Source organism: Oryx dammah, unplaced genomic scaffold, assembly GCF_014754425.2.
Source record: "Oryx dammah isolate SB20612 unplaced genomic scaffold, SCBI_Odam_1.1 HiC_scaffold_17, whole genome shotgun sequence".
Taxonomy (NCBI): Eukaryota; Metazoa; Chordata; class Mammalia; order Artiodactyla; family Bovidae; genus Oryx; species Oryx dammah.
The window spans coordinates 31,365,022-31,386,310 of NW_024070201.1; the positions used below are offsets into that span (position 1 = coordinate 31,365,022).

The window sequence follows — 21,289 nt, forward strand, 5'->3', positions numbered from 1 at the left end:
CCAGCTCTTTGTGACCCCATGGACGGCAGCACGCCAGGCTCCCCTGTCCTTCACTGTTGCCTGGAGTTTTCTTAAACTCATGTCCATTGAGTTGGTGATACCACCCAACAACCTTGTCCTCTGTCGTCCTCTTTCCTCTGTCATCCCCTTCTCCTGCCTTCAGTCTTCCCAGCATCAGGGTCTTTTCCAGTGATTTTCCAATGAGTCGACTTTAATGCTAACTGGATTCAAATCAATTTAGGAAAGCTAAGAAAATAATTGCAAAATGACAGAAAATTGCTTTGGGGTGATTAACTTTTTTGCTTTTTTCCAGCAATGTGACTGATTCCAACTGCTTGTAAGTTAGTTTTTTAGAACATGTCAGGGCAGCCAACCAGGTTCTGGACTGGGGCTGCTTTCCAAGTCTCCAGAACTCCCTGGGGTTCTGGCTCTTACTTCATGAGTGCTTTGTATCTGATGTCCATCAATTTTTTTTAATCCTTGGTTTTTGACATGAAGTTCATATACTTACTAGTCCACACCAAATGATAGGGCCTTTAATAATTTGTGCCCCCATGAACTGCAGCCAGCCATGCTTCTCCATCCATGGGATTTTCTAGGCAGGAATACTGGAGTGGGCTGCCATGTTTTCTCCAGTGGGATTTATTATTTACTTGGCTGTGCAGCATTTGAGTTGCAGCATGTGGGATCTTCCAGTTGCAGGAGGCAGAATCTTTAGCTGTGGCATGCAGACTCTTCGTTGTGGCATGTGGGATCCAGTTCTCTGACCAGGGATCAAACCTGGGCTCCTGCATTGGGAGCACGGAGACTTAGCCACTGGACCACCAGGGAAGTTCCGATGGGGCTTTTAAAGCAACAGAGAGGCACCTCTGCAAAGGGACTAACATCAGTTTGTGAACTTGGTGAGACACAGCTGGTAGGTGCTTCCTGTAGGTAACAGTAGTTGCCAAAAAGTTGGAAGGATGTGAGGCTTGGCTGCTTCACTCTCCAGCTTCACTCCCAGCCGCTCCTGAGAGGCAGGCTCAGACATTTCTTGCCCAAAGTGCAGCAGTGAGCCAGTGCCTGATGGGTGGGCTTGATGGAGTCTCCTCTCTGTTCTTACAAGTGATGGCAGCCACAGCTTGGCAGGGTGCAGACAGTGTTCTTGGGCAGCCTTGGCAAACCATGCTCTTTGGTTTTGTCAGTAAAGTTTTATTGAAACACAGGCATGCTCATTTCCTGTGTGTCATCCATTGCTGCATTCGTGTTAGAGTGGCAGAAATGAATCGTCGCATAGACGCTAGATGGCCCACAAAAGCTAAAATACTTCTGAGTGGACCTTTACAGAAAAAGTTTGCCAACTGTTGTTGTAGGGGCGGGATTCTGCTCCCCTTTCAGTTGGCGTTAGGCAGCTAGACTCCTCTGGTGCAGGAGCTTGTGCTAGATGAACCTGCAGTATATCCCCTGAGAGCTGAGGTGGCAGGCCTCCCTAAGTTGCTGTGCCCTTTACATGCCATGGTCTTATCTTTGGGATGCGTGTGTGTGTGTGTGCTCAGTTGCCTCAATCATGTCTGACTCTTGCGACCCCATGGACTGTAGCCTGCCAGGCTGCTCTGTCCATAGGATTCTCCAGGCAAGAATACTGGACTGGGTTGCCATGCCTTCCTCCAGGGGAGCTTCCCGACCCAGGGATCGAACCTGTGTCTCCTGCATTGGCAGGCAGATTCTTTACCACTGAGCCACCTGGGAAGCCCAGTCTTTGTGATACTATGGCTCATTCAGACATCTTGCATGCCACAGATTTCCTGAGAGAACTCAATTGTACTTTCACTATTCTGACCAACCAACCACTAATTTCACTATTGGAAACCAACTTCTAACCATCGTTATGCTATTTTTAAGTCCCTAATGCTGATAGAGTTAACAGAAAAACCTAGTAATTGCCTCAGAATTGTGGGCTTCTACATGAGAGGTTAACTGACCACAATTGAAGTGTGAGTTTTAGGATAACCAACCAAAATCCAAGCATTGACAAATTATTTTAATTATGACATTGCTTAAATGTATCCAAACATAGACATTTAAGCAATGTCATAAGCACCTAATGCTTGTAACTCCATATACAATAAAGTTCAAACGTGTTTACGGATTAAAAAGGAGACTATAATACCAATACATTTAAAATTGATTTTTTATAATACCAGTATTGAGATATGATTCATATCCTGTAACATTTACCCATGTAAAGTGTACAGTTCAGTGATTTTTAGTATGTTCATAAGGTCAGGTATTGCTCACCACTATCTAAATCCAGAGCATTGTCGTGACTTATGAAGGAAATCTCATCAGTTCAGTTCAGTTGCTCAGTCGTGTCCAACTCTTTGCAACCCCATGAATCGCAGCATGCCAGGCCTCCCTGTCCGTCACCAACTCCCGGAGTTCACTCAGATTCACGTCCATCGAGTCAGTGATGCCATTCAACCATTTCATCCTCTGTCGTCCACTTCTCCTCTTGCCCCCAATCCCTCCCAGCATCAGAGTCTTTTCCAATGAGTCAACTCTTCGCATGAGGTGGCCAAAGTACTGGAGTTTCAGCTTTAGCATCATTCCTTCTAAAGAACAGCCAGGTCTGATCTCCTTTAGGATGGATCTCCTGGTTGGATCTGGTTGGATCTCCTTGCAGTCCAAGGAACTCTGAAGAGTCTTCTCCAACACCACAGTTCAAAAGCATCAATTCTTCGGCGCTCAGGCTTCTTCACAGTTCAACTCTCACATCTATACATGACTACTGGAAAAATCATAGCCTTGATTAGACGGACCTTTGTTGGCAAAGTAATGTTTCTGGTTTTGAATATGCTATTTAGGTTGGTCATAACTTTGCTTCCAAGGAGTAAGTGTCTTTTAATTTCATGGCTGCAATCACTATCTGCAGTGATTTTGGAGCCCCCAAAAATAAAAAGTCTGACACTGTTTCCACTGTTTCCCCATCTATTTGCCATGAAGTGATGGGACCAGATGCCATGATCTTCGCTTTCTGAATGTTGAGCTTTAAGCCAACTTTTTCACTCTCCTCTTTCACTTTCATCAAGAGGCTCTTTAGTTCCTCTTCACTTTCTGCCATAAGGGTGGTGTTATCTGCATATCTGAGGTTATTGATATTTCTCCCGGCAATCTTGATTCCAGCTTGTGCTTCTTCCAGCCCAGCGTTTCTCTTGATGTACTCTGCATAGAAGTTAAATAAGCAGGGTGACAATATACAGCCTTGATGTACTCCTTTTCCTATTTGGAACCAGTCTGTTGTTCCATGTCCAGTTCTAACTGTTGCTTCCTGACTTGCATGTAAGTTTCTCAAGAGGCAGGTCAGGTGGTCTGGTATTCCCATCTCTTTCAGAATTTTCCACAGTTTATTGTCATACCCACTAGCAATACTTTCTACTCCTCTCTCCTTCCAGCCCCTGGCAACCAAGAATCTACTTTCTGCCTTATGAATTTGCCTATTCTCGACATTATTATTATTATTATTTGCTGCACCTTGAGGTATGTGGGATCTTAGTTCCCTGACTTGGGATTGAACCCACATCCCCTGCACTAGACTTGTTGGGTCTTAACCACTGGATCACCAGGGAAGTCCCCCTTTTAAATTCTTGATATGTTATTTCCTTTAGTTCTTTGAATGTATTTAGGATGGAGGGTTTAAATTTTAGGTCCAGCATCTGGCGTTCCTCAAGAATAGGTTGTATTGACTGTTGTGTGTGTTTGCTTTTCATTTTTTGGTGGAAAACCAGATATTTTAAGTGATATACTGTGGCAATTCTTCTTAATCGAGGTAAGTCCTTCCCAGGGCTTTTTGTTGTTGCCTCTTCTTAGTATTATTGTTGCCTTTTTTGGCTTTTGTGTTGTGAGTTTCCTGCATTAATGTTGTAAAGTCTGCACCCTTCATTGGGTGTGGCTAGTGGAGTCTTGACCATTAGTGGTCAGCTGGTGATCAGTGATTTCCTAAAGTGCTTTCAGCCAGTCGTCTGTCGCCCTTTGCTGAGGGCCTCTGAGTGTGTGTTGGGGCATGCCTTCAGTGCCTTCTCCAGCTCTGCCTTAGTCTTCACTTCTTGTTTGTGTGGAGACTCAAGATTATTAACCAGACATGAGGAATTAGGCCCTTTCCATTCTTTCCTGAGCAGAACACAGCCCTTCTTGCGTGTGACCTTGTAAATTCCTTGGAATGTTTCAGAGCTTATCAAGGCCTCTTATGGATACCTTCTCCCATTTTTCCTTTTATGCTTTTTAGTTCACCTTTTGTGAGCTCCAAGTGATAATGTTTCTCTGGCAGAGGTGGTGTTTAAAACACTTACCATGTCAGTGTTTCCCTTAAATGCCCAGGCTGTAGGTCTGTGTGTAGAGAGAGCTGAGTCAGGTTATTTAAGGAGACGACCTGAGAATGCAGCTATCAAGCGAGTCACCAGGCAGATAAAATCTGACAGTCCTCTGGCTATGGGGCATTTGGGGAGCTCCAAACCTGTTCTGTCCTCTCCTGGGCTGCTGGTTTTCATAGCGATTGTGGCTGTGATGCTGTGGGTTTCCCACGCTACTAGTACCTCAGCTAGAGTAGAAGGGTTGGGGTTAGGACAAGTTGAAACATCACCAAGTTCACTCTTCTTGCTGAGCTTCAGTCATTGTTTTGAATAAATGCTTCTTGAATTTTTGCAAGCTTTTTTTAAAATTTTCAGGATTCTGAAAAAGTTGATTTTGAGAATTTTTGTCAATGCTTTTTTGTTGTTAGCATAGATGAGTGGATTTTTAGAGTTCTTTCCTCTGTCATTCCAGAAGTGCTTTCAGTTAATATCAACTCTGCAAACTTTTTATTATTTCCACACCTACACACAAAAAATTTTTTTTGTGTGCTGATATGACCTCCCCTTGTACCTTTATTCAGTCTCAAGAGTATCTGCGTTTGCTAATCTCTTTTCAACCGTCTATGCACTGCTTATTTTTTCTTGGACTATTTTAAACTAAATCTCAGATATATCATTTTATATATCAATTATTAGGTATAGATAACATGAAGGTGAATGATATTTTGCTGAAACTTTGTTACTGCTTCGAAGAGAAAATGGCAGTAGATGTTACAGCCCAGGTGCTTCTGAAGCCAGGTGTTTGTCTGCCACGCGCCTTGGGTCCCTCATTTCTCCCACCAATTTTATCTGAAACTTTCAGTTGAATAGGTCACTGAATAGATCTTTTGGCCTTCACTTGGCAAGAATATATCATATTTAGTTCCCTTCTGCTCTCTTCTCCTGCCCCCCGCCCCCGCTTTTTTTTGGCTATTGACTTAATCTCAAGCATAAATGTAAACTCAGGCTCTGAAATTCAGATTATTCAGATTCTTCTATTTGTTTTTTACTTATCAGAAATGAAAACACCAAATGAAAAATATCTTGCTATGAATTCACAGACCCTATAATATTGCTGTAAATTAAAACATTTAACTAATTCCTAGTTGTTGGTGAAAGTATGTGTGCTGGTAGATGTATTAACTGGAATAGTCTTTCAGGAAGGCCATTTATGCTGTCTGTCAAAATGGAAAATTTGACAGAGGAATTCTAATAATGCATCTTACAGATTTTCTCCTGTAGCTGTGAAAAAGGTAATTCATACAAGTACGTTCATTAAAGAGTGCTTCTGGAAATAACCTAAATGGCCATTAATAGCTGTTAAATCAAAGATGTCTAAGATACACTGCTGATGGAAAAAGTTAAATTGTAGAACAGTAAGATACTCTGTTAGTGAAAAAAGTGTTACATAATACCATTTCTCTCATGAGTTACACAGCCATATTTCTATCATGATCCAGTTGTATGTGAAAAAGAAATTTGCATGTATCAATTTGGCAATGCGTTTGGCTACTCTTAACAGACTAGAAATAAAAGCAACTTTGCCAAAACAGAGGTTTATTTTTCTCTCTTTAGTGTTGCCTAAAGCTAGGGCTGGCATGTTGGTACCCTGGTGTTCCTGGGGACCAAGCCCTGTTTTTCTTAATTCTTTGGCTTGCCCACATGGCATTTTCCTGACCAGGAATTGAACTTGTGCCCCCTGCATTGGAAGAGCAGAGGCCTAACCACTGGACCACTGGGGAAGTCCCCAAGCCTCTATCTTGCTGTTTGACCATCCAAAGGAATAATTTGCACACTCTCCCTCATGGTCCCTGACATTTACACTAGGCTTCGAGTCTTTTGGAGTCAGGAAGAATGAGGACAGATAGAAAGGCCGCAGTAGGACCCCTCCCAGCTGATTCAATCCCTTTCAACAGCTTTCCTTGAAACCCAGCACAATAGTCTGTTCATGTCTTATTGACTGGTCCTTAGTAACATGACCACACAAGAGTTGTCCAAAAGAAAGAGAGCCTTAGGCTTTTATTTGGGTGATTGTCAGGGTTTGCTAAGGAGGAAAGGGCTGATGGATGTTGTGGTGAGTGGTATGCTGTCACTGTGTAAATATACGCATAGGTGGTGGCACAGAGCATCTTTGAAGGAATGGCCCAGAGCCAGTTACCAGCGGGCATTTATGAGAACAAACGGATCTGCATTTTACCTTATACCTGTCTGTACTGTTGGATTTTTCACGAGCATGCAGTATTTTACTTCCATAATAACAATGAGAAATTCAGCATCAACAATGGTTTATTAAGAAATACATCTTACCGTTAATAGTGTGTCATAGTTTTATTGTTAATACTTTTCTTGATGGTGGTAAAATATTACACTAACTTGTCTACGAATGCTTTAGAAGTGAACTTAACTATCCAGACTTAGGAATACTTCTCCCAGAATAAAGTGGGATGGATGTACTTAGAGGTTTTTCATGACCTTAGTACTCTTGCATTTATATCTTGCTATCTATTCTCACTTCTCAGGTCTCCCAGCAATCATCTTTAAGAACATATAACTGGTGATGGGCTTGGACTTCCCTGTTGGTCCAGTGGTTAAGACTCTGTGCTTCCAACGCAGGGGCCATGGGTTTGATCCCTGGTTGGGGAACTAAGATCTTGCATGCTGTGTGGAACAGCCAAACAAAACAAACCCAAGAAAAAAACAAACAAAAGCTAATGATAGGCTTGAGTGTCACTGAGAGAAATGGCTCCTTTCTCAGGTATAACTGCAGTAGGAAGTAGTGAAAAAACATAAAGCATAAAAAAGTGTTTCACTGATATCTCCATCATCTAGTTCCAGTTCCAGTTCAGTCGCTCAGTCGTGTCCGAGTCTTTGCAGCTCCATGAACCGCAGCACGCCAGGCCTCCCTGTCCATCACCAACTCCCGGAGTCCACCCAAACCCATGTCCATTGTGTTGGTGATTCCATCCAACCATCTCATCCTCTGTCATCCCCTTCTCCTCCTGCCCTCAATCTTTCCCAGCATCAGGGTCTTCTCAAATTCCTACTACCCTCAATCTTTCCCAGCATCAGGGTCTTCTCAAATGAGTAAGCTCTCCGCATCAGGTTGCCAAAGTATTGGAGTTTCAGCTTCAGCATCAGCCCTTCCAATGAATATTCAGGATTTATTTCCTTTAGGATGGACTGGTTGGATCTCCTTTCAGTCCAAGGGACTCTCAAGAGTCTTCTCCAGCACCACAGTTCAAAAGTATCAATTCTTCGGTTCTCAGCTTTCTTCACAGTCCAACTCTCACATCCATACATGACCACTGGAAAAACCATAGCCTTGACTAGACGGACCTTTGTTGGCAAAGTAATGTCTCTGCTTTTCAATATGCTATCTAGTTTGGTCATAACTTTCCTTCCAAGGGGTAAGTGTCTTTTAATTTCATGGCTGCAATCACCATCTGCAGTGATTTTGCAGCCCCCCAAAGTAAAGTTTGACACTTTCCACTGTTTGCCTATCTCTTTGCCATAAGTGACAGGACTGGATGCCATGATCTTTGTTTTCTGAATGTTGAGCTTTAAGCCAACTTTTTCACTCTCCTCTTTCACTTTCATCAAGAGGCTCTTTAGTTCCTCTTCACTTTCTGCCATAAGGGTGGTGTCATCTGCATATCTGAGGTTATTGATATTTCTCCCGGCAGTCTTGATTCCAGCTTGTGCTTCTTCCAGCCCAGCGTTTCTCATGATGTACTCTGCACAGAGGTTAAATAAGCAGGGTTACAATATACAGTCTTGATGTACTCCTTTTCCTATTTGGAACCAGTCTATTGTTTCATGTCCAGTTCTAACTGTTGCTTCCTGACTTGCATGTAGGTTTCTCAGGAGGCAGGTCAGGTGGTCTGGTATTCCCATCTCTTTCAGAATTTTCCACAGTTTGTGATCCACACAGTCAAAGTCTTTGGCATAGTCAATAAAGCAGAAATAGATGTTTTTCTGGAATTCTCATGTTCTTCTGATGATCCAATGGATGTTGGCAATTTGATCTTTGGTTCCTTTGCCTTTTCTAAAACCAACTTGAACATCTGAAGTTCACGGTTCATGTACTGCTGAAGCCTGGCTTGGAGAATTTTGAGCATTACTTTGCTAGTGTGTGAGATGAGTGCAATTGTGTGGTAGTTTGAGCATTCTTTGGTATTGCCTTTCTTTGGGATTGGAATGAAAAGTGACGTTTTCCAGTTGTGTGGCCACTGCTGAGTTTTCCAAATTTGCTGGCATATTGAGTGCAGCACTTTCACAGCATCATCTTTTAGGATTTCAAATAGCTCAACTGGAATTCCATCACTTCCTCTAGCTTTGTTCATGGTGATGCTTCCTCAGGCCCACTTGACTTCACATTCCAGGATGTCCGGCTCTAGATGAATGTGAGTGATCACATCTTCGTGTTTATCTGGGTCGTGAAGATCTTCTTTTGTACAGTTCTTCTGTGTATTCTTGCCACCTCTTCTGAATATCTTCTGCTTCTGTGTATTTATATATAATCATAAGGATTTATATAGGGTGGCTTAAATCATCTGACCTTAATACATAGCTATAAAACTTTATTGAGGGCTTTTGGAATTTATACATAGCAATTTTGGGAACTCTCTCACTTGGGTGATACATTTTGTGTTTTAATCAATCCATCATTTCTGTAGCCCCATACTGAGGACAGGCTATTATGCAGTTTTCAGGGTGCCATTTTGGGAAGGCAGTCTTCTGTGCTTCTCTGCCTGGATTCTTTAAAACAAACTACTTTTAACCAGTGTTCTGTGGTGGCTTGGAAAAAATGTGTGTGTGTGTGTGTGTGTGTGTGTGGTGAGTGTGTGTGTGTACATTCAACTGCTCAGGTGAATAGAAAACAACTTCACCTTTATCAGCTTGCTCTTCACAAAATTTATTAGACATCCATAAGCATGGAGTATTTAGCAATTGTCATATTACAGTCAAGAAAATGTGACATCAAAAAAAAAAAGGAAAACTTGAAATCTTCTCTACTCTGTAGGAATTAAAAATCTGTAGTAAATAGTAGCACCATAGTCGAGGGTAAGTGAAGCCAAGCTCACCGTTTCTGGCTGAGGATCCCGACATTCAGGTTGGATGATAGTCATGCCCATGAGGATGTCCACACGAGGATGGGCCTCCCTGTCTGTTCTCCTAGGCGTGCAATGATTGGCCTTCAGTTTCCGGTCACAGAGTTGTAGAACTGGAAAGAGACATTTAGAGCCTTTGCAGTGTTTCGTATGCTTTTTTGGATCACTGGCCCTTTTGAGAAACTTCTAAAATGTATATATCCTCCCAGCAAAGTGAGTGAGTGCATCCACATGGAAAATTTGCATGTATATTTATGGGGTTCCTGGATCCTTTAAACCCATACCCCAAATCCTCATTCAGATCAGCTCCTCAATTTATAGAGGGATACACTGGAATCTAGGCTTCCCTGGTGGCTCAGATGTAAAGAATCCACCTGCAGTGTGGGAGACCTGAGTTCCATCCCTGGGTTGGGAAGATCCCCTGGAGCAGGGAATGGCAACCCACTCCAATTTTCTTGCCTAGAGAATCCCCATGGACAGCGGAGCCTGGCGGGCTGCAGTACCTGGGGTCTCAAAGAGTCGGACACGAGTGAGCGACTAAACACACAGAAATTGGAACATAGAGAAATTGAGAGCTAAGTCTGAATCTAGCACTTTTAGACATATGAGCAAGCTCCTAGCTGTGATTAGTATCCTGAAACACAGTGTGACTAGCGTCACGTGCGTGGTCAGCATCCCATGGAGTACCCTGTCTCTACCAAAGAAAACATATTGTAGCAAGAGACCCTAATCAATGAGAAGGATGCAAAGACTGAAAAATAGAATCAGCGACGATTCCCTCAACTGTTGGTAAAAGCTAAAGCCCTGTGACTCGGGGGTCCTTGCGATCTAGAAATAGTAGAAGGGGGAAGAGGGTGTGTTTGGTATGCATATCAGGTGTGTGGCGGACATCACCGTCTGGTGGTTTGGGGGCTGTGTGTTCCACCCAGCTTGTCACGCCAGCCTCATCACACAGCCCTCTCCCTTTCGCTCTCTGCTTAAGCTTTGGCAGCCCCCGCCCCACTCCCCAAGCTCAGGTTCTCCCTTCACACTGTCCTTTCTCTTCATGTACTGCCCGGAGTGTCTGTATCTATTGCAGACCAGGTATCTAGGATATAGAGGTGCAGCCCAGGCTGCCCAGCGACGGCAAACGTTGCGAAATGTGCACTTGTGGTCACACTGTTTAGTGTTCTTAGTAGAATCAGAGGGATCTGACTGTCCTGTTTCCTTTTACACTTGTTCTGAGTGATTATCATATGGTACAGTTGGTGTTTTTCTCCTCCTCTTCCTTGGCAGCATCTCTTCGGCAGTCCACAACCATCCTCTGTCCAGCTCTGGGTCTCCTTTGGCCGGAAGCCCATGCGAGCAGCCCAGTTTGTCACAAGACACCCTATTAATGTGAGTGGGGTCCGCGGTGGGGGGGTGGAGTGCTGCTGTCCTCAGGCAGAGGTCAGGGGGAGGATGATGGGGGAGGATATTTGATGGAGGCTCCCTGGAGTCACTTTCTAGATCAGTCTCTATGCTTTGGGCATCTTGGTCTGTTTTTTCCCTCTTCACTTGTTGAAGTGGAGCTGAATGGGAGCCTTAATTTGCTTGAAGTGGAGAAGGATTGGCAGAGAGGTTTGGAGCCGGAGTCAATGGGCTCAGTGTGCCCGTGCTGAAGGAATGGGAGGGCAGGGACAGCAGCAGTTATTCATTAAGTACCTGCTGTGTTGCTCACAGATGGCGAGGTTCCATAAGGGGATAGGATTGGAGTCTCACCCTTTTAGAAGCAGATGGGTTGGAGAGTCCGAGAACAGAACAGAGGAAGAAACCATGTACAGTCAAAGGCCTGACTGTGCAGCATGTGTCAGGACATAGAGAACCTTAGGAAAGGTCAGTGTGAGCTGGGTCATCAGAGAAGTGACCGTGGGGAGGAGGTGGCACTTGAAGGCCTTGATGCCAGGGCCTGGTGTGACGGAGGATTAGTAGCTCAGAGGAGTGTGTGATGGAGAACGCGTTTGTTAGTTCTTTGCTTTCTCTGGGTTCTGCCTTCCTGTAGTCATCTTAGAGGAAATGAGAGGGAAGGAAATGCACATTAATTTGCATTATGCTTTGTAATAATGATAAGGAGACACCATTATTTAAAAGTGATTTCTAGGTCGTTTTTGGAGTTCAAGGCCCCTTCTTATTTTGTGCCCCATCTGCTAAGAGGTCTGCTCCAGCCACAGGACAGCCTCAGGGTCTCTAAAGAGAGTCAGCCAAGCTTCTTTCCCAAGACTGGGAGGCTCTCATGGGCTCCAAGACTGCCCTATTCCCTGGGACACTGAGAAGCCCTTGCTTGCGTGTGCGAAGGGACCTTCCACAGGGCATATGTGGTTTTTTTTAACTTGTGTCTTTTTAATTTTTTGATGCCAAAGGAATATTACATCGCAGACGCCTCCGAGGACCAGGTGTTTGTGTGTGTCAGTCACAGTAACAACCGCACCAACCTGTATATCTCGGAGGCAGACGGGCTGAAGTTCTCACTGTCCTTGGAGAACGTGCTCTATTACAGCCCAGCAGGGGCAGGCAGTGACACCTTGGTGAGGTAAGGAGACCGGTAGGCGGGGCTGCTTCCTGCTTTCTTACCCGGCACGACCTCTCGTTGGGTGGTTTTCAACATCCCCTGAACATTTGGACTCCCCTGGGGGTGGTTTCAGAAGCCCCAGTGATTACTGGTTCACCTTCCCAAACAGTACTTTTTTTAATCCGGTTTGAGGTGTGACAGGCACTTGAGGGTCTTGTTTAATTTTTAAAACAACTTTAACTGATTCGGTTTTGTCTGCACTGGGTCTCTGTTGCTGCTGGTGGGCTTTCTCCAGTTGTGGAGGGTGGGGGCTCCTCTATAGTTGCAGCGCACGGACTTCTCACTGCAGTGGCTTTCTCTTGTTTCGGAGCACTGGCTCTAGAGCCTGGGCTCAGTAGTTGTGGCTAGAGGGCTGTAGAGCACACTCTCAGTAGCTGTGGTGCACGGGCTTAATTGCCCCGAGGCATGTGGGATCGTCCCAGACCAGGGATCGAACCTGTATCTCCTACATTGGCAGGAGGATTCTTAACCACTGGACCACCATGGAGGTCCCCACATGTTTATGTGGTGCAGAGGCTGAGCACTGCTGTGCTGGGTGACCTGTAGGATGACCGTGTCAGCCACTCCTTTGGGGTTCCTTCATTCAGTTACCTGGTTTTGTGATCTCAGACCCAGTAGGAAAGAGCACTGGCAAAACGTCATCACCACCTCTGGGCCAGCTGGCATGTGTGTCTACAAGGCCCTTCCTCCACGTGACTCTGGTTAATTAACATCATTATTCTCCCCCCAGTAATTGCAAGGTATTGTTCTGTGGTATCTGTGGGAAAGCCGTTTATCAGTACGTCGCCTGCCTGGAGTGGTCCTGCTGTAACAGTGTTCTCGGGGCCATGGGGGAGTCCGGGGCTGGAAAGGGGTGGATGCCATGCCGTGTGGGTGGCACTGCGATCCTTCAGTGGCACGTTGGTTTGTGACAGACCATTCTTGTGTGTGTCTCACTGTGGTTAAGACTGCTCTCTGCTCTTGGGAAGAGCCAGCTGGCAGAACCGGCTGGTCTGCAGTGAGGTCTGGCTCCAGTGCCGTGAACCTCAAATCAGAGGGCATGTCCTGGCTGCCTGCTGTCCCTCTTCAAGTTGCTGGTTCATTCAGCAAGGATGCTGCTGTTCAGTGCCTGGTGGCTTTGCATGCACAGCCGTGCAGTATTGTGTATCCAGCAAGGAAAACTTGGAACAAGCTCCCTGACCCATGGAGCTTTGGTTCTAATTGTGGGAAGACAAAATAGAAACAAATACATGCTCTGCCGATAATGCTGAGTGCGGAGAAGAAAAATAAAGTGAGATAAGAGGACAGAGGGTTACAAGGGCATTGCTTTATATGAGCCGGTCATGGAAGGCTGTTCTAGGAGAATGATGATTGAGCAGGTGCCTGAGTTACACAGGAGAGGGAGCTGGGCACATAACCTGGGGAGGAGCCTTGCAGGTGGAGGAACTGTAGGCACAGGGGCCCTGGGGTGGGACTTGAGTGGTTTAAGAGCAATGTGGAGGCCAGGGTGGATCAACCAGCTGATGGACGGGAGAGAGCATCCCTAAGACACAGGAACCAAGAAAGCAGGGTTTAGATTGTACAGGGCCCTCAAGGGCATAGCAAGATCTTTTTTTTTTTTTTTTCCCTCTTACGCATGATGGAGGGTTTTGACCAGAAGCTGGATATCACTTTATTTAACCTGTTACATTTTTTGGACACCACTTTAAAAAATGTGAATTGCATTATGTAAAGAAATGCATAAAACATAAATGGGCAGATTTATGTAGATTATAAATAGATTATTTTCAGTGGATATTCATGTGGCTTATCTTTTAAAGAAGCCATGCTACATGCTGTATGGAAATTAGACAGCAGACTTGCAAACTGGGGGATCCAGCTGTGAGATCACTGCCGAAATCCGGGCCAGTGGAGGTTGAGGTTGGCGGGACCTGGAGCGGTAGCAGTGGAGATGATGGAAATGAGGAGGATGAGGCTTCCTGATGGCTCAGACGGTAAAAGACCCGCCTGTAATGCAGAAGCCGTGGGTTTGATCCCTGGGTTGGAAAGATTCCCCTGGAGGAGGGAATGGCTACCCCCTCTAGTATTCTTGCCTGGAGATTTCCGTGGGCAGAGGAGCCTGGAGGGCTATAGTCTGTAGCGTCGCATAGGAGAGACTATCACTTTCGTTTTGACCCATTTGCTGATGCATTTGACTGATGGATTGGACATGGGGTTTGCGAGAAGGAGGGGAAGTCAGGGACCCACCACTGCTTAGCTGAAGCAACTGGCACAGTGATGGTTTTAGACTGTCTGGGAGGGCTGGGCGAGCTCGCATCTGAGGATGCCTATTAGATACCAAGTCGAGAACTTTCTGTGTGCTCTGGTACACTTTTCCACACCCTATTTCTTCTCCTTTGGAGGTGCTGTCATCTTTTACTCTTTAACTTTGTTTCCCAGCGTAGACTCAGAGGTTGTTTATTATTCAGTGTCTTGTAACGTGTTATAAACCATCCCTTGTGTGATTCATCCTCAGGTTGTTCTGGTTTGGTCAGTCACTGCCTCCTCAGGCTGGCTCCCAGTGGCTTTCTTTTATTTTTAATGATTTATTGAAGTGAAATTCTCATAACATAAACTTATCCATTTTAAAGTAAACAACTAAGTGGCATATAGCACATTCACAGTGCTGTGCAACCACCAGCCTTACCGAATTCCCTAATATTGACATTTTTCCCAAAGAAAATCACTTAATTGTTCAGTAATTTCTTTCCCCTAAGCCCCTGGCAGTCATCAGGCTACTTTCTGTCTCTATGAATTTGCCTTTTCTGGCTATTTCATATAAATAGAATCATACTGTAACCCCTGACCTTTGTGTCTAGTTCACTTTGGGTAACGTTTTCAGATTTTATCCATGTGTAACGTACGTCATTCCTTTGTAGCAGTGAGCAATAGTCGCCTTCAGTTCAGTTCAGTTGCTCAGTTGTGTCTGACTCTTTGCAACCCCATGGACTGCAGCATGCCAGGCTTCCCTGTCCATCACTAACTCCTAGAATTATGCAAACTAAAGTCCATTGAGTCGGTGATGCCATCTAACCAGCTCATCCTCTGTTGTCCCCTTCTCCTCCCGCCTTCAATCTTTCCCAGCATCGGGATCTTTTCCAGTGAGTCAGTTCTTCACATCAGGTGGCCAAAGTATTGGAGCTTCAGCTTCAGCATCAGTCCTTCCAATGAACACGCAGGACTGATCTCCTTTAGGATGGACTGGTTGGATCTCCTTGCAGTCCAAGGGACTCTCAAGAATCTTCTCCAATGGCACAGTTCAAAAGCATCAGTTCTTCAGCGCTCAGCTTTCTTTATAGCCCAACTCTCACATCCATACGTGACCACTGGAAAACCCATAGCTTTGACTAGACAGACCTTTGTTGGCAAAGTAACGTCTCTGCTTTTAAATATGCTGTCTAGGTTGGTCAAAACTTTTCTTCCAAGGAGCAAGTGTCTTTTAATTTCATGGCTGAATCACCATCCACAGTGATTTTGGAGCCCCCCAAAATAAAGTCTGTCACTGTTTCCATTGTTTCCCCATCTATTTGCCATGAAGTGACGGGACCAGATGCCATAATCTTAGTTTTCTGAATGTTGAGTTTTAAGCCAACTTTTTCACTCTCTTCTTTCACTTTCATCAAGATTCACTTTTTGCCATTAGGGTGGTGTCATCTGCATTTCTGAGGTTATTGTTATTTGTCCTGGCAATCTTGATTCTAGCTTGTGCTTCCTCCAGCCCAGTGTTTCTCATGATGTACTCTGCATAGAAGTTAAAAAAGCAAGGTGACAATATACAGCCTTGATGTACTCCTTTTCCTGTTTGGAACCAGTCTGTTGTTCCATGTCCAGTTCTAACTGTTGCTTCCTGACCTGCATACAGGTTTCTTAGGAGGCAGGTTAGGTGGTCTGATATTCCCATCTCTTTCAGAACTTTCCACAGTTTATTGTGATCCACACAGTCAAAGGCTTTGGCATAGTCAATAAAGCAGAAATAGATGTTTTTCTGGAACTCTCTTGCTCTTTCAGTGATCCAGTGGATGTTGGCAATTTGATCTCTGGTTCCTCTGCCTTTTCTAAATCCAGCTTGAACATCTGGATAGTCGCCTGACTTGTAATTAAAATCATGAACCACTCTCTCTGGCCGCTTGCCGACTCTTTTTCACCTTTGAGAGACTCTGGCTATGGGGCCAATAAGTCACAGCTTGGCCAAAGTCCCTCAGCTTCTGCATTTGTCGGCTCTTCAGGATGGAGATGGTAGAGGGGGCCCAGAGCTGCAGAGCGTGGCTCTCTGCGGGGTGGGAACCTCCGTAATGCCAGCACGCAAATGACCCTTTATGAAGTTACGGCATTTCCCGCCCCGCTCCGCCTGAGCATCCAGTTATGAAATTGAAAATAGATTTACATCAAGATTCATAGACTGATTTCCTCTTTGACTTTCTCATTTGTTTCTTCACATTTTTATCTTGAGACTGGAGATGTGCTCTCGTAAATGACCTTTGTCATCTGCATCTCCATCTCAATGTGATGAAACGGGAGAAGTGTGAGTGAGCAGTTTATGTGGGCAGGCTGGCTTAACTTAGAAAGGAAAACCACACAAAATGAGCTATTATTTGCGCCTAGTGGGGAAGTGGGTGCCAAGGACCTGGGTCTCATTGCTTAGAGACCTGGAGGAGGAATTCTTCCCAGGGATGGCCCTGACCTTGGTGAGAGGTGCCAAGGGGAGGCACTGTCTAGATGGTGGGACAGACGTTGGGTGGATGGAAGAGGTGGCTTGCCTGTGGGGCATTTTGAGGAGGACTGCTGGGTTCTGGGCTGAAGGTGGCTGAGAGGGACCTGGTAAGCTGTCTGGCGAGAGGGAAAAGCAAGTGGTGAGAGCCAGTGAGAGAAAATGGAAGAATACGGACTCTTGTGGAGAGGTGCTTGGGTGAGTCAGGTGGTTGCAAGGTGTGAGGTGTTAGGAGAGATGACAGGATGGACCAGGACCCGGAGGAGCGTGGAGGTACAGGGGACAGGCTTCTTCTTGGACTGAAAAGATAAAATGCCAGGAGAAAGACCACGGAAAGAAACAGGGCTCCTCGAATCGAGGGAAACTCGGACCTCCCAGATAAATTGGAAGAAGCCTGTGGTGGCCCTCACAACAGTAGGATTACAACCAGGAGAGTCGTGTGAATAGAGGGCAAGGTGGGTAACAGACCTGGGCTGATTCCTAGGGAAGCAACTGAAAACCAACTAAACCGGGACTAAGGAAACCACGTGTCAGAACATGTGGTCTCAGCGCCAGTGTTTTCTGGAGGACCTTGCTCTGTCTCTCAGGCAGGGTGGCTCTGCCACTTCTGTGTACATCTCTCTGTCTGAACTGGCAAAACAGTCTTCCTGCTTCAGATTTATATGACGGATGACAGGAATGTACAGTTCTGTGTTTTTTTTTTTAATTAATAAAGCCCAGTGGCTCAGAACTCTCCAAATAAAGGACACGCTTCCAGTTTTAAAAGCCACGTGTGAACTGTGGCTACCCTTTCTTGGGGAATCTGTCCTTAGAACATGTACCATGTTAGTGCAAAACTACTGCTCAGGGAAGTTGCAGGATCTGGGCATAGCAGTTAAGGCCAGGGAGGTCTTTGTCGCTGTTCCCCTGTTAATAAGCATAACCTCTAGGTTTCCAGAGCCATCCTTGTTGGATGTACTGTGTCTTTGGGAAGGCTTCTGCTCTGTTCCCTGACAAATCCTATGAGCTTCTGCCTGATCAGGGTGTTGGCTAATTAGTTGTAAGTATCTGGACAGTGTAACCCCTTAGCTATATTTCTATAGACTGGGTTAAATTGTAAGCTCCAGGACTACACTATAATTTTTATTTCAAATTGAAGTCTAGTTGATTTACAGTGTTGTCTTAATTTCTGCTGTGTGGCAGAGTGATTCATTTATATACACACATGCACACAAACACACACGCACACGTTCTTTTCCATTATAGTTTCTCGCAGTATATTGAATATAGTTCCCTGTGCTCTACAGTTAGAGCTTTGTTGTTTATCCAGCCTATATATAAAATAGCTTGCATCTGCTAAGCCTATCCCATCCCTGTCAGCAGCCACAGGTCTGTTTTCCATGTCTGCGAGTCTGTTTTTATTTCCTAGATAGGTTTGTTTGGGTCTTGTTTTAGATTCCACATGCAAGTGGTATTTGTCGTTCTCTTTCTGACTTGCTTCGCTTACGCTCATCTCTGGGTCCGTCCGTGTTGCTGCAGATGGCTTTATTTCATTCTTTTCTGTGGCTGAGTAGCATTCCATTGTATATGCGGCACATCTTTATCCCCTCATCTGTGGATGGACATTCAGGTTGCTTCCACGTCTGGGCTATTGTGAACAGGCCAGTACTGTCATTAGTATCTGGTAAGTCCTGTTTATCCAGGCTCACTGGAGGATTTGGGGTCGATATCGTTAGTGGGGAAATAAATGTAACTCTCACATCAACTTTTCTGTGTTATATTTATCATTCTGAACCCCATGTGAGGAGTAATTGATCAGATGAGCATCTTGGCCTTCAAAGTTTAAAAAAAACAAAAACAAAAAGGCAGTTTATTCAGCCACAGGAAGGAAGGAATACAACATGGATGAACCTTGAAAACATTATAGTAAGGGAAAGTAACCAGATACAAAAGGTCATATATTATATAATTACATTTATATGAAATATCCAGAATAGGCAAGTCCAAGCTGTGTACGGATGTGAGAGTTGGACCATAAAGAAGGCTGAGTGGTGAAGAATTGATGTTTTGAGCTGTGGTACTGGAGAAAACTCTTGAGAGTCCCTTGGACTGCAGGGAGATCAAACCAGTCTATCCTAAAGGAAATTAGTCCTGAATATTCTTTGGAAGGACTGATGCTGAAGCTCCAATACTTTGGCCACCTGATGCAAAGAGCTGACTCATTGGAAAAGACCCTGATGCTGGGAAAGATTGAAGGTGGGAGGAGAAGAGGACGACAGAGGATGAGACAGCTGGATGGCATCACTGACTCAATGGACATGAGTCTGAGCAAACTCAGGAGACAGTGAAGGACAGGGAAGCCTGGCCTGCTGCAGTCCATGGTGTCACAAAGAGTTGGACTCGACTTAGCGACTGAATAGCAGCAACAAATAGAGACAGTAAACTGACCAGTGGTTGCCAGCATCTGGAGTGGGAAGGAATAGTGAGGTGTGGCTACCAGAGGGTGAAGGGTTTCCCTTTGGGATGATAGAAATGTTCTGGGACTACATAGTGATGATGGTTGCATAACATTAGGAAGATACTTAATGCCAGTGAATCTTCTTTAACATGGTTACATTTTGCGGGGACGTCCTTGGTGGTCCAGGGGTTGAGACTTCGCCTTCTAGTGCAGGGAAGGAGCAGTTTCAGTCCCTGGTTGGGGAGCTGAGATCCCACATGGCTTGCAACCAGAAAGCCAAAACATAAAACAGAAGTAATGTTGTAACAGAGTCAATCAAGACTTTAAAAATTGTCCACGTAAAAAAAAAATCTTAAAAAATGGTTAAATTTTATTATTTAAAATAAAAATGTCCCTAGCAGATAACACCGCGTATTTTCTCTTACTGCAGGTATTTTGCCAATGAACCATTTGCTGACTTCCACCGAGTGGAGGGGTTACAGGGGGTCTACATTGCCACTCTCATCAGTGGTTCCATGAATGAGGAAAACATGAGATCCGTCATCACCTTCGACAAAGGCGGGACCTGGGAGTTCCTTCAGGCCCCAGCCTTCACCGAATATGGAGAGAAAATCAATTGTGAGGTATAGATGCTATGCTCTTGTTTGGATTGTTTTAAAAACACTTGTAACTGTAGTTCTGCTCTTACTGTTCTGAAACTCTGCACCGAGTTATCTTGGGGTGCTGTAATGGACTTGCAGAGGCACCATGGGGTATTTTAAATTTTTGAAGGGTACTTGACGTATCTTGGTCACCATGTGAATTTACTCTCTTGGGTTAGTTCATAGTTTCAACATTAGCTCATGCTGTATGTCTTTGGATGACATATCTTTGTGAAGCTGGACTCTTGTTTGGCAGTTTACATGGTAAAAAGCAAGTAAGAAAATCGGTCTGGTTTAGGAAATGGTAGTAGTGGTATCTGCTTAGATTCTGAAGTTTGAGAAGCTGTGCAGTTCCTAACAGGTGTTTACATCCTATTATTAAGTAATTGTGGTTACGTAAGGATGAAATAAAAGTTTTATGTTCTTTTCAGCTTAAATATAAACACATGCAGTATTATTTCAAACTGCTGCTGCTACATGATTAGGACATGTACTTATTAGGTTGTTTGGACTTAACTGTGGTAAAAAATATTAGTATTTCTTCTGATCTGAGGCTATTATAAAAATAATTTACTGAGACACTGATTGTGTTGGGAACGTAGAAAGTTTGGGAACCCTTGCCATACGTTATTATTTCTGAGGAATGTCTTATAAAATTCTTTCCTGAATCTAATTTAGGATTCTACCATTTTCCTTACCTGTGGCTTCATCTGAAAAGCTCATGATCCTCAAATGTGTTATTTGGCCTCATTCAGGGTTCCCATTCACCCAAGCAGCCGTTTCCTTTTTCCTGGAAAGAAGTCAATGACCGTGATCCCTGGCTTTATATGATGCCCTATACTTCCATTTTCTTTCTCTTTTAGAAAAATTTATTTTTTTGGTCTGTGCTAAGTCTCAGTTATGACATGTGGGATCTAGTTCCCTGACCAGGAATCAAATGCCTGACCCCTGCATTGGCGTGCAGATGTTAAACACCGGACCACCAGGAAAGGTCCCCCGTCCTTATTTTAAGACAGATACTCATTAGAGAAATCCTTTTGTTATAAAAGTAAGTATATCTAGCAAATCATATCAGTTTTGACCTGTAAAATAAGCACAAATAGAGATACCCTATCTAGAATACTAGACGAGGCTAAGTAACATTTGACAGTCAGTTTCTGCCTGGAGAATTGGGCATGACCTGATCCTATAGCAAAAGACCTTGTTTGCAGAACTATTGAAATTTGAACCTAAGTACTGGAGGCCAGTCAGAATAACTTCAAGTCTTGCAGAGGACACCTGAAGACTTTCTGTACAAATGCAGACTACTTAAAAAAATGCCATGTGGATCTTTTGGTGTTTATATCTCAGATGTTGTACATCTGGAAGTGTATCAGTAAGACTTTCTGACTTTTGAGTCTTGGTTTGCCTTCTGACTGAGTTG

At 44.4% G+C, this 21,289-nt stretch overlaps 1 protein-coding gene across 1 annotated transcript in view; it reads left to right on the forward strand.

Annotated features, from left to right (window-relative positions):
* Nucleotides 1-21,289, forward strand: part of SORL1 (sortilin related receptor 1) — a 166,267-nt gene that overhangs the window by 43,044 nt on the left and 101,934 nt on the right. The window contains exons 7-9 of the mRNA XM_040258233.1: nucleotides 10,751-10,852; nucleotides 11,854-12,023; nucleotides 19,656-19,848. Coding sequence (XP_040114167.1) covers nucleotides 10,751-10,852; nucleotides 11,854-12,023; nucleotides 19,656-19,848 — 465 coding nt within the window. The remainder of the gene's footprint in view (nucleotides 1-10,750; nucleotides 10,853-11,853; nucleotides 12,024-19,655; nucleotides 19,849-21,289) is intronic.